This window comes from Falco punctatus, assembly GCF_963210335.1.
Source record: "Falco punctatus genome assembly, chromosome: 6".
In the NCBI taxonomy this organism is placed as follows: domain Eukaryota; kingdom Metazoa; phylum Chordata; class Aves; order Falconiformes; family Falconidae; genus Falco; species Falco punctatus.
The window spans coordinates 18,424,361-18,436,837 of NC_137585.1; the positions used below are offsets into that span (position 1 = coordinate 18,424,361).

Below are 12,477 nucleotides of genomic sequence, written 5' to 3' on the forward strand. Positions count from 1 at the left end.
AGGGCTAGGGAATTCACCCTCACAAAGACTCACCAGTTTAGTATGTTAAACACTACTGCAGTACTCAAAGATAAAAACAATTACATGCATTTTCCAAAAAGACATACAGAACGTTTACACTTAAAGTATTCTGCATCTATCAAGCAGCGTATTCTCCTTTAACTTGCAATTAATACAGCCCTAGTAAAGAACTTGTGCCTTCAGTTTGAAGTTTACTGTTTTAGTACTGGTCTGCCAGTTGTTACCCAATAATGAAAATAAAATACATATACTTTTAGGAACAGTCTTAACTATTTAGATAGATTAGTTTTAGAAAACTTAATAAATAAATCAATATTGTTAATAAAAAAGTAAACATGTAGGATTTAATTATTTTTTAAAAAATAAAAATTGTAATATTCATTAGAACAAACTTAAAACCCAGTAAAAACTCAAACAAAAACACATAACAACAAAAAAAAAAAAACCACAATACTGAAATCTCAGAAAGTTACTTTAACAAACTCTCCAAAGTAGTTACGTTACACAGTACCAACAACTGTGCTGAAACAATTTATCATTTTTAATCCACTGAAGATTCAATATATTTTCTGTGGCATTTTAAAAATCAAATCATCATCATGATTTACCAAATGCTAGTTGATTCACTGTAGCCCACTACAGCATGACAACCCAATGCCTTGGCATGGGATTTTATTTCTTGTCGGATTTCTGCCCACCATGCATCTCGCGTCTCTGGTTCATCTGAAAGACAAAGTATAAATCAGTTCACTATTCTGCACTACGTCAACATAAAGCTTCATGCAATTAATCTGAAAAGTCAAATTTTTCATATTCAAGAGTTTTGCTGTATCTGGACAATTTTATTTCCTAGCTATTGTACTTCAAGCAAACACTAGCTTTTCCATTAATTTTCTTGTTTATCACCCATGTGAACAGGTTCTGATAAACTACTGCATTCTTCTTCTTGTCTGTATGACAGATAAGACCAAAATACTGTAGATACTGTTCCAATCTCTACCCATACTGTCAGTTTCCAACAGCACAAGAGCAGCATGTAACTTGCAACAAAGCATCACAGATACTCGGTAATAATGAAAAACTAATAGTAGTAGTAATGAAACAGTATTTGTAGCAATAAAGTATTTACTTCAGTATACACTTGACATCTTTGAAATAACCTCAATAGTTTTTTCAGCTGCCGGCAGTTCTCTCTGTTAACCAGGTTTTGAAAATATTTGTTCAAGACCGTATCACTAATCCAACACATGGCTCTGTGGTCCTTATTTCAGCACTTCTAACTTGGAAAAGCAATAGGTATTTCAAACTTGCTGCTACGTTAACAACATTAAGAAGTACAAGATGTATGTTGACTATGCATTTGCCAATGCTTTTTTGCTTCAGACTCTTGACAACCACACCCTTTTTATTCCCCTCTCCTCCAACAGATTCCAATTACCTTTATTATCTTTGAGGTTATATGTTAAAATGTATCTTGCCTGCTCTACGTGAATACTACATTAAAAATGCAAAAGAGGGCTACTAGAATAAGTTTATGCAATCTATTAATTTTAACTGTTAAGCAATTAGTTTCCCAGAACTAAAGTTCTTGTCTCACAAGCTTTTTACATATGAAGTCGAGTACTGTCATTTAGAACTAGTTTCTCAACTGTTTCTTCTTTCAAAATAGCTTACCTGAAACAATGAACTTAGTTGAAAACTATGTCAATCATTGATACATAAAATAAGGGGGAAAACAACAACAAACAATAGGCACTCAAATGCTACGAAAGGTTCTGAGTAGACAGATTCTTACACAATTTCCCTGAAATCAACTGGACTTTGCACAGATACAAACTTCTAGCCATTGAGATCCCCTTGCTGAATCATAACTTAAAATATCGATGTCAAAACCTGAGATTCATTGGGAACCAATTTTGTACTATCAAGAATCTTTATAAATAATAGTGTATGATACCCTATATCATACACTAGGTTCTCTGACAACATGACAAACAAAAATGAAAGATGCAGATATACACATATTTTGAACTTTACTGAAACAAAGATATTGTACAGCAAGAGGTATTCATTCCTGAATTTACCTCAACTTTTCATTTAGAACTGGGCTTTCAGCTTTCTAAAATAAACTGATGACAATTTTCTAATTTTTAAAAAGTAAGCATAGTGGAATGTATATTCAGCTATACCCAACTTTAGAGGTTAATGCTTGTGTAACTCATAGCACTGTATTAACAGCAGCCTTGGGTGTCCAGACTGAGGTTTATCTAACCTTTGCTTTGAAATATGAACAATGAACAGGGGGGAAAAAAAAACCAAACCAAACAAAACCAAAACCTACATTGATAGTTCTTAGGAAGGTTCTCTAAATTCAAGACAAAAATATACACATTAAGACACATAACAGACTAAGGATTTTTGTGGACTGTTTCAATCATGTCTATTTACATCTGAGTTCACCTTCAGCAGGCTTCAGTGCACTACCAGCAGAAGCTTGAGGCACTGCACTTCACTGTTTCTAAACATGAAAACACTGTTTAAACACTTTCACTGACAGAAAATCAAATGCTCGAGATGATACACAGTAATCCTGACTCAGATGGTTGAAGTACCTGCTAGCAAGTCTTGCACTTTGCAGCTTTCAAAAGCTGAGAACCATGCAGGAATAACCCATCCCATTGTAGGGTTGGAGTTGCCAAGCTCAGCTACAAGAACCATCTGTGGTACACAAAGGAAAGTGGGAAGCGAATGTCGTCTCTCTTGTGCTCGCACCCCTGTCTGAACAACAGGCTGCAACTGCTGCCACCACTTAATGGCAGTAGTGGTAGGTGCACAGAGCAACTCTGGACATCCATTTCAAGGCAAAGGCTGTATTTGTCAAAACGGGAGAGCTGCATGGGAGATGTGAGACCACACACACATTCTGTAAATGTTATCGCTAACTCTTTATGGTGGAATGGACATGGATCTTGGGCGTAATTCCTCCTTCCCCAGCCAACCATGGACACGAATCCTGCTTATCAATGTGTGTTTCTCTTTATAACAGAAAAGTCTAAGTAGGAAAAGTGGTTCACTAACTATGTAGAACAATTCTTGCTCAATTAGACTTGATCACAGGCAGCTGGTTATAAAGATTGAACAGCCACACAAATTTCTGTACTTCGCAGAAAAACACCTACAAAGGAGAAGTAACCTTTTTCTGGACAGAAACAAAGCCCCAAAAAAGCCAGCTTTACTAAATCATCTTTCTTCTCTTCACAGCTTTAGGTACCATCTGGCAAAAAATTACTCCTACTTGTGACTTTTCTATGACAAAAAAGTGCAAGAAAACATGAAGTCATGACAAAGGAGTTGAAAGTGAGCAACAGGTGAAATGACTGGGGATGAACAGGGAAAGTGCTGTGAATAGACATCTGTGAATAAAGACTATCACACTGAAAAGGTATGTTGCCACAGTAAAAACTGAAACAGAATGAAATGCTGAAAGGGAACAGATACACTTAAGGGGAACAGAAAAGGTAGAAATAGTGACGGGTCCCAAACTCTCTGCAAGCATGTAACTTTCCTCTACGAAAATTTATAGTTTAAATTAAAATTTAGGAACAAGTTCCTAAGAGAGTAAACATAATCTTCTCACCTATCTACAACAATGCCTTATCATAAAGGAAAACACATATTGTTGTGAGCTTGCTCAACACTATGTCTTGCTAAAGCAACATTTAACCCTTTACTCTGAGAATCTGTTCAACAGCAGAATTAATAAAACTATTAACTACAGTAATATAATGGATCATTTTCATTCTTTCAGAGGTAAGAACAAATTTCCAGCCATCATCTTCAGTCCAACAAATCCTTATTGCACAGGTTCAAAAATTTCTATAGGAGTAATGCATAAACAAGTGTTTGTAAAGAAGACAGGGTCCTCTGCTTAAGACATTTCATTGAGTATTTATTTCTTCCAGAAAGAGGCCAAAAATATGAATCAGTATGTTTATATATAAATAATGTACATTTACAGTTTACATGAACTTACCTTTGCATATTAAAACACAAAATGATTGTCTACAATTAAAATCAAACACCATGACATTGCAATAATAAATTGATACAAAACACTGAATGCAGTGCAATGTGTAGCATTCATATTCTTCTGACAAATATTTTCACAAGCAGCCTTTTTTGACACATGAGCCACACAATTTCACATGGGGATGCCATTGTAGCATTTACAGGTTTAGTAAAGCTAAGGATTTACATAAACAATTAGAGGAGTTAGGGAAGCAGGATGGCATGTGTCCAGTACACCCTGTAAGAGTGTCTGTTGTTTTTTGCTAAGGCAAAAGCTTAAGAACTTAGGGTTTGCGAAGCAGATTCAGCAGACAGTAGCCAGAAACGGTGGGTATTTTGGCGCATGCTTGGATCAGGTGACAGTACAGACTGAAAACTATGGCAGCTCACTGAAATGGTTACAGAAAGTAATGGCCCTGGATTCTAGGTGGAAGCAAAAAGGCAAGCATACATAGCACTCAATCACAAGCTTTTCTAGCAAATCTACTGAGTAGTTTATAGCAAGGTTTATCTACAACTTTAGGGAAAAAAGTTTCAAAAATTACACTGCTATTATGCACCCTTTATTGAAAACCAAAGACTGAATATTAAACCTACTTTTATTAATGTTTCAAAATTGGCATAATATTTATAACGAAGTGGAAGCAAAGCACACTGTTTCTGGAGTTGAAGACCTGAGCAACAATGTTGTCAGCAGTACAGCACTCTATAAAAATCGTGCCAACTTAAAACTCCTCCAACTGAAACTTTCCAAACTCATTTTACTAAACAGCTTTAGATGATACACACAGCAGTGTATTTCATTTGTGCCCGAAATTTTCTTTGAGTCCATTCTATCCACCACCAAGGCACCTATCTCTTTCCTTCAAAATATGAGGTTGACTTCTATGAGGCTGTAATGTCGACAGGAAAACACCTGTCCAAATCTTTTACCTGGAGATAACGCTAGATACTATCAATACTTTCTCATTCATAAGAAGCAACACTTTTCCGAAGTTATTTGCTAGAGGTCCACTTGTTCAGGGCCTTTCAAGATTTAGCCAGAATCTGCATTATGCTAGGTCCGTACAGATTTTTAAAAACTGAAGAAAAATTAAGAATGGTCTCTTGATTACACATATCATCCTCTAGTGTCACTGTATAAAAGCTGTATCCCTAGACATCTTGAGACAATTACCCTGAAGCAGGAACTGTATGATTCATTTCAACCTATTTCAATATTGTATAATTTAATAAATATTTACATTTATGACATAACGTTCTGAAACGAGGACAATCATACTATGAAAGTGTTCAAAATCTGCAAATGACTCAATTGTTCTGTTGTCTCAAAAATGGCTACAGAGACACCAGTAACACACTTTCAGATTTAATCTTTGAGTCTTTCACTAGGCAAAGCCATCACCCACATCTTCCTTATCCCCTTATTCTTCTATCTTCTTCATTAAAACATATTAATCAGCTTACACAGAAAAAACTGTGGGATTTGGTTTTGTAGGTATTGGGGGTTTTTTTGTAAAAGACACCTTTCTTTGGTTTATAAGCACCCTTCCCTGGTCCTTGAAGTTTAATTTAATCCTCTGTGGTTATCCATAGGTGATTCCTATCATCTTTCTAAAATATTTAACAAATATGTAAGCGTACAAAAGCCAAATCCTCTTGTCTGTAAAGTTTAAACCCAAAACTTGGGTAGTAAATAACTAAACCTATAACAGACTAACTTAAAACTTTCAAAATGTTTTCAAAGCCACTCCATCTTTTTTTTAAAAATTACTCCCTATATTCATCTTCAAGACTAGAAGATGTGAAAATGAAAACTTTGCTTATGATACAGGAAGTGAAGGAAGTAGGTTACTGGGATTTATCAAATGAAAACTAAGATACACTAAAACAGCAGAAAACAGTGCAACCACACCACCAAAGAGAACAGGTACACTTACTCCTGCAAAAGTACAGACAAAACATCTAGCCTGGATAACAATACTGCATTACTACTTTTCTGCCAGATGAGGTCAGAGAGCGCGTATCTCACTTCTCAAGCCCAAACTTCTAAATAGAAAAAAAGCAGGTTTAAATTTGGACGTTGAAGAAATTCTTCAATTATTGAAGAAACTTGTTTTTAAAACATTTAGGATTAAAAATGCATCCAGCCTTCACACATTTACAGGATGGGGTATTTCAGCTGGCTGACTGAACACAAAACCAAATCACTACATGACCACCAGAAGACTGCAAGAGCACATAGTATAAATCGTACAGAAAAGCAGCACCATTCCTTTTCGTGCTTTAATGCCTATACCCCAAGATGGAAGAGTAGCAAAGTGTTCCTCTAAGTAACATTCCCATCAAAACTCATGAATTCTTTTCTTGTATTCTGAATTCCATGAAAGAAAAAAAACCAAAAAACTACATCATTGCTAGGAGGCTAGAGACCACAGTTTTTTCTTACAAAAGGAAAAAAGAAGAAGTTACTTTACATATGAAACAAAATTAACAGAATCTCCATAGCTTCTATATCTCTGATATGAGTGAATGTATTTGTGATTTAGACAGAAACATATGGAATTATATTTCCATTAAGGAATTTTAAAGTGGATCAGGGGATGTTTTTGCCTATCTCATCCCTAAAAGTGAATTATAAAAATCCTACTTCAAAGTCTGGCTTTTGGAATCCTACCTTAACTTCCCATCAGGTAACTCTCTCAGCCATATATTCCTGAACAACTGTATATTCTCCATATCCCTGAGAGCAAGTCTTGAGATGTCTCACTACATTGGCTCACCATCTCAAGTAAACGTTGCTTGGAACAGTTTAAATGCTCAGATACCTAAGCCTTATGACTGACATCACTAAACTATTTTATACAGTCTCTATACAGTAACTTATCTGTGACCTAAACCAATTCAGCTTTGTAAATCTAAACAGAATGTCTCAGATTAAAAATAAAAATAATAATAAAAAATAGCAATGACTTGGATTTTCAAATCGAAAAAAGTAAACCTCCACTGTTCTACACTTTGTCTATCAGTCACACGTTGCAAATTATAGATGTAACTGATCTTAGGAATAAACATGCAAGAATCACTTGGACAGACTACAGTATAATGTAACCTTTTCTAAATATTAGAAGTAATCTTTGAGGCAATAGTTTTCCATAAACTGGTTCAACAAGATCTACAAATACCACCAAGCATTAACTACACAGCAGTAACAATAACCCTATAACTTTTGCTTTTAATTGTAGATGAAGGTCTGATGAAACAGCAGAAGCTACAAAAAAGTACCATCTTAAAAAAAAAAAAACCAAACCACCACCACAACTGCAATCATACCAAAACTTCAGTAATAATTTAATTTATAGCTAAAGGAAACAAACAGGTGATACATATTCAAATTTTAAAAAACTAAAATAAAACATAAAGCATTTGAAGACAAAAAAGATGCTCAGTGTTTAATGTACATAATTAAAAATTAAACTATTAAGATAACACTTGAAAATAAAGGTTTAAAATTCAACTTACTTCCTTAAAATTGTTATGCCCAGACACAACAAAATGTTACAATATCAGAAGTTAATTTGTCTCTGGAAAATAAGTGTACCAGGCCTGAACGTTAGCTTTGTCACCCCAGCTTTTAGTTACAATTTCAATCAGTCATTCATCCTATAATGGTGAAGTCCTCATGGCTGTGCATAAGGTTCTTCTAATCAGTAGAGTGTGGGATACTAACAAAAGATCTAGGAATCTTTTAATTGATCCTATTACGATAACAAGGGCAAGGTCTGCCACTTTGAAGAGCTGCTAGGTAATAAATAAGCTACTTATTCTACCTCCTATCTCTCTCTTGCTTTGTTATCTTGGCACAATAAATACAACTTATTTTAAAACTTGAGCAATCCTCAAGCAGCTATTACCCAAAGCTGGAGACGCTATGCTGTAACAAAATGTGGTTTAAAACCTGTCCTATCTATTTTATAACTAGCATCACAAAATTAACTACAAGTACGATTTAAAGCTTTAAACAAGCCAAACTAGCTGGAACCTTAAACCAAGCAACAATACTACTAATTTATCTAACATAGCTCTTGAAAGAAACATACAGATTTTTAAACACAAAAAAATTAATCTCTCAACAAACACAGATGTTCAAAAACATGACTGCCACTTTCTTTCCGACTACCATGCAGAGTATCTACCTCCCTGCACAGCTGAAGAAATGGGATGGCATTATTTGGCATGAAATGATACTGCCTCCGTATCTCCTATTCATTGTTTACACTCCTCAGGCTTCTATTTGTAACATTCACAGAACTTCTGCATTCACTATTTCTGTGCACTCAATACAGTTTGTTTTAAGACAATCTAGCCAGAGAAGCCTCTCTAATCTTCTGGATCCAAGGAGCCTCTCTACAGCGCCTTTTGGAGTGAGTTCAGGACCTCAATGAGAGGTCAATTTAAGAGAGACCAAAAAGTCAAAACTTACAAAAACCTGAAAATATTATTGCAAAAGGTCAAAGACAAATTGCACTGGCTAACAGAATCCAAAGTACAAAATGAACCAGAAAAAAAAAGAAACCAACCCCCCCCCCAAAAAAAAAAACAACCAATCAAAAACCCCTATGGTATTTCTTTATGAGAAGTATAACGTATTAAGGAAGGAAGATCTCTTGTGCCTAATTCAGCTCAGATAATGATCTTATCCATTAATATTTACCAGAGTTATTTCTACAATCCTGTTACAGTCAGTTAGAACTTGTATTATCTGCCATTTTCCTAACAAAACTGTCCACAGACATTTTACAAGGACATGTTTACCTGTTATTACATAGTAGTTAGGAAGGTGTCCTTTCAACTAGAATCATTCTAATTTTCTTCTAACAATGTATTTTGAGCTAGACAAAACATTCTACAACTGTACCTTTGCAACCACAGTGACACATCTTAAGGCTGAAAAATCTCATTGTAATCCATGAAAGAAATTGTATCAAGAAATTTAGTCAAGCCCCCTATTTTGAAATGAGGAAGAGTAATGTGCAAGAAAAAGAAGAATAATTTTCCACAAGACCAAGGTTTTCTCTCTTATGTACTATCAATTCAAAACAAAAACTGTAGTGCAATAAGCAACAGTTTTATTGCCGCATTTGTGCGGTGAAAAATCTATGATGGCTTTCACACCATTAGCCAGATTTCAGGGAGACTTTTAAATCAATATGAACAGATTAAATAGCATTACTTACTATTAGGCAAAGAATTTTAAACCAAATATTTTAAATGGCAAGTTTATTAATTTATGAATCTCTAACAGAACACAAGAATGCTATTCTATACTCACTGACAGTGACCACCCTTTGTTCAGTTACATAAATATCTACTCAGAACTCTCCACAAGAAAAATAATGCACAGTCCCAAAGAAAACTAGTTCATTAATATAAGGGTGCATCTGTTTCACAAAAAGAATATTCAAACACCATTCACATCATAAAAAACATTTGGGAATATTCACTCCTCTGGAAAGGTTGCAGAAAAGTAGAGCAAAATATTACTGAAAAACACCACAGCCCTCTGTTCAGAAAAGGCTCTGATGAGTGCCTCAACCTCCTATTATCTATCAATACACACTGATGTACAAGTCATCAACCCAGAAATTCTCCAAGAACAGGGGAGAGGTCAAGCTTAAAATGTTGGTTTTCTACTATTTCTGAATGATAGCCACATCAGACATCAACAAAACCATTTTGACATTTTCTACTGTGTTCTTACAAGTACACCACATTTACAGCCCAGACAGCAGTACGAAATGTAATCTACACATTCACTGTATGTATTTTTGTGAAAGAAAAGCATTCAAGTTACAGAACCAAAACATATTCAAGCTTTCCTCTTGCATTTCCTCACATACAAAACTAGAGTTCTGGAGAATTTCACACTCCAACAGCAAGACCAGATATCACACAGGGAGCCTAGGAGATCCTTAGGAATTTTAAAACAATCTTTTCTCCTTCCATGTTTCTGACTGCTGGAGCTGAAGAATCACTGCTGAAGCAGCTCCCTGAATGAGGGGTTTAATGAAGTAATTATGTGACAACACTGTATACATTAGTGCTATGGAACAGTCATATGCAAAAGCAGTCTCTATTCAACAAGTTCCCTGGACTCCCTAAGGAACCTTTCCTCTCTCTATTTAATTTCAGGGAGAAACTTTTAACAAAGACCCAGTCTTCTGGACCCAGGATTCCTTTCATATTTTTGTATTTATAGTACACCTTAAACATCCCTTTTCAGCGATGTATTATACAGAGAATACACACCAGTATTTCTTCCACTGTATTACGTGCCCTCTTTTCTATGCACTTGTGCTTGTCTCTCTACTTTTAGTTTGCAGGTTCATCTTGATAATCATTTACAAACATTTAAACAATTTTGCCATTGAACTACATGCAAATCCCAGATGTTTAAGGAGCTTCTATTCATGAAACAGTCTTTACGTCTGCATTTGATTTTCAAACATCTTCAAATCTCTGACTTTTCAACACCATCAGATGGTCCTGTTGTATCTTACACATTTAGTCAAACAAGCTTCTCCCTCCACTGACAAAAAAAAGAAACATCCTTCTTTGCTACACAGGTTACTAGCAAACTTAAATGAAGTCTGAACATTTTCAAAAAGGAAAATAATTTTAGCCTACTTATGGTTGTGTTATATTCTTGCTAACATGAATGTAATATAAAGATGTATTATTGTTTTCCTTAAGCTGTATAAATCCTTGTTTTCCTTCAGGCCAAGTATTAGCCAACAATGACAGCTGGCAATAAAGGTCTAGAATGGGGAGGTGGAAACTTCTTTGCTTTCTTGATGGCAACAGATCTGCACAACATATTCATTATTCCAGCCTAAAACAGAGTTAGCTTGCATGTAATCTGCAACTTTACTATCCACCACGCATCGTATGTAACTACTTATCTACGAAACATACACTCCAGGAATATGAGCATAACCCGCTCAGTCCCTAACTAGTAGGATTAATTAAGACTTACTACAGAGCTGCCAACACATGTCGAGGCAACAGAAATACAGACAGTTCTCAGCATGGTATTATCTCTTAAATTACTGTTTGGTTTAGACCTCTCTACTCCAAAATTTGAGTACCAACGCCCCTGAGTATAAAATGCATATGTATATATAAGTATATATGCACCTTCTTTTCCTTGTTATCTCTAAAAAAATTTAGGCTACTTTTTTGGATATTCTGTCAAGAAATGAAGTCATGACTACTCCTTAGCTTCTTAGGTTTACATTGCTGGATCACTTGCTAGCCTAGCTCAATGTATGTTTAGGTCTGCACATAACTCATTTACATCATTAATTCTAATAAAATGCTTCCATGTTAACATCCTACTATCTCAAAGAAGCAACAATTAATTCAAACTTTCTAAGGCAGCATACAAGATGAAAAATTTTGACACCTTTTTAACAACTTGGATCAGACTATACTATACTAGTAACAGATCTGAGAATTTCACAATATTATTTTGATACGGGAAGTAAAATTAAATTTAAAATATTATTGCTTTAGAACAAGCAAATAAAACCAACAAAACCAGAAGACTTTGTAATTATAGTATTACAGGACGCTTACTGCAGCAAGGAACAAGAATACAAAAATACGCTAATAGTTTTAGGCTCTACCTATCATTGAACTATTTGTAAAATGAAAAATGTATATAATCATTTAAACTGAAGTTTAGAGCATGACACAGAGCTTCACTGCAACAGTAAAGCACCAAGGAGGAAAGTTTGTTTCCAAGGGAAACAAACCCCCAGAGGTCAGCTTTATAGCTTTTTACTGTGCCAGCTTTAAAAATATCAGTTTGGCAAGGTCTGCTGGCTTTGGCTTAGATATTGTATGCAGAGAAGTTACACCTGCCTTTCTTCCAAAGCATGCCACATTTCCAGAGGAAAAGGGGTGGTGGGGAAGTCTTTATTTCTCCCCTTAACAGATCAGCACTCTAAGTGGCTTTTATGTAGGCTGCATCATCATCAACTCACCCACTCTCGCTGCAGCTGTATAAAGAAGTCACACACTTTGATCCCTAAAAACTGCATTAAAAAAAATAGAAAATTGGGGCTTTCTTTAAGTTAGGCATTAAAGTGATTAAAAAGTTCAAATAATTATGCTGTAAGTCCTACAAGCTGATTGCATTTTACAGTACAAGACCTATGAACCAACAAATCCCAAACTACACAGTACCCTTCTCTTTAAACAGACAGTCCTCTGTCTATTTTCCATTCTTTTGGACAATGCCTGTACCTATTATTTAGAACAAACACATTCATCAATTTCCCAAATTAACAAAAGTACAGCCATCCTTGAAGAAAGTGCAAGCTC

General features: G+C 35.2%; 1 protein-coding gene across 16 annotated transcripts in view; it reads right to left on the reverse strand.

Moving 5' to 3' along the window:
• Positions 1-12,477, reverse strand: part of C2CD5 (C2 calcium dependent domain containing 5) — a 91,011-nt gene that overhangs the window by 26,706 nt on the left and 51,828 nt on the right. For all 16 annotated transcript variants that reach the window (XM_080392172.1, XM_080392158.1, XM_080392171.1 and 13 more), the window contains one exon: positions 630-744. In XM_080392172.1, the coding sequence (XP_080248298.1) occupies positions 630-744 (115 nt within the window). The remainder of the gene's footprint in view (positions 1-629; positions 745-12,477) is intronic.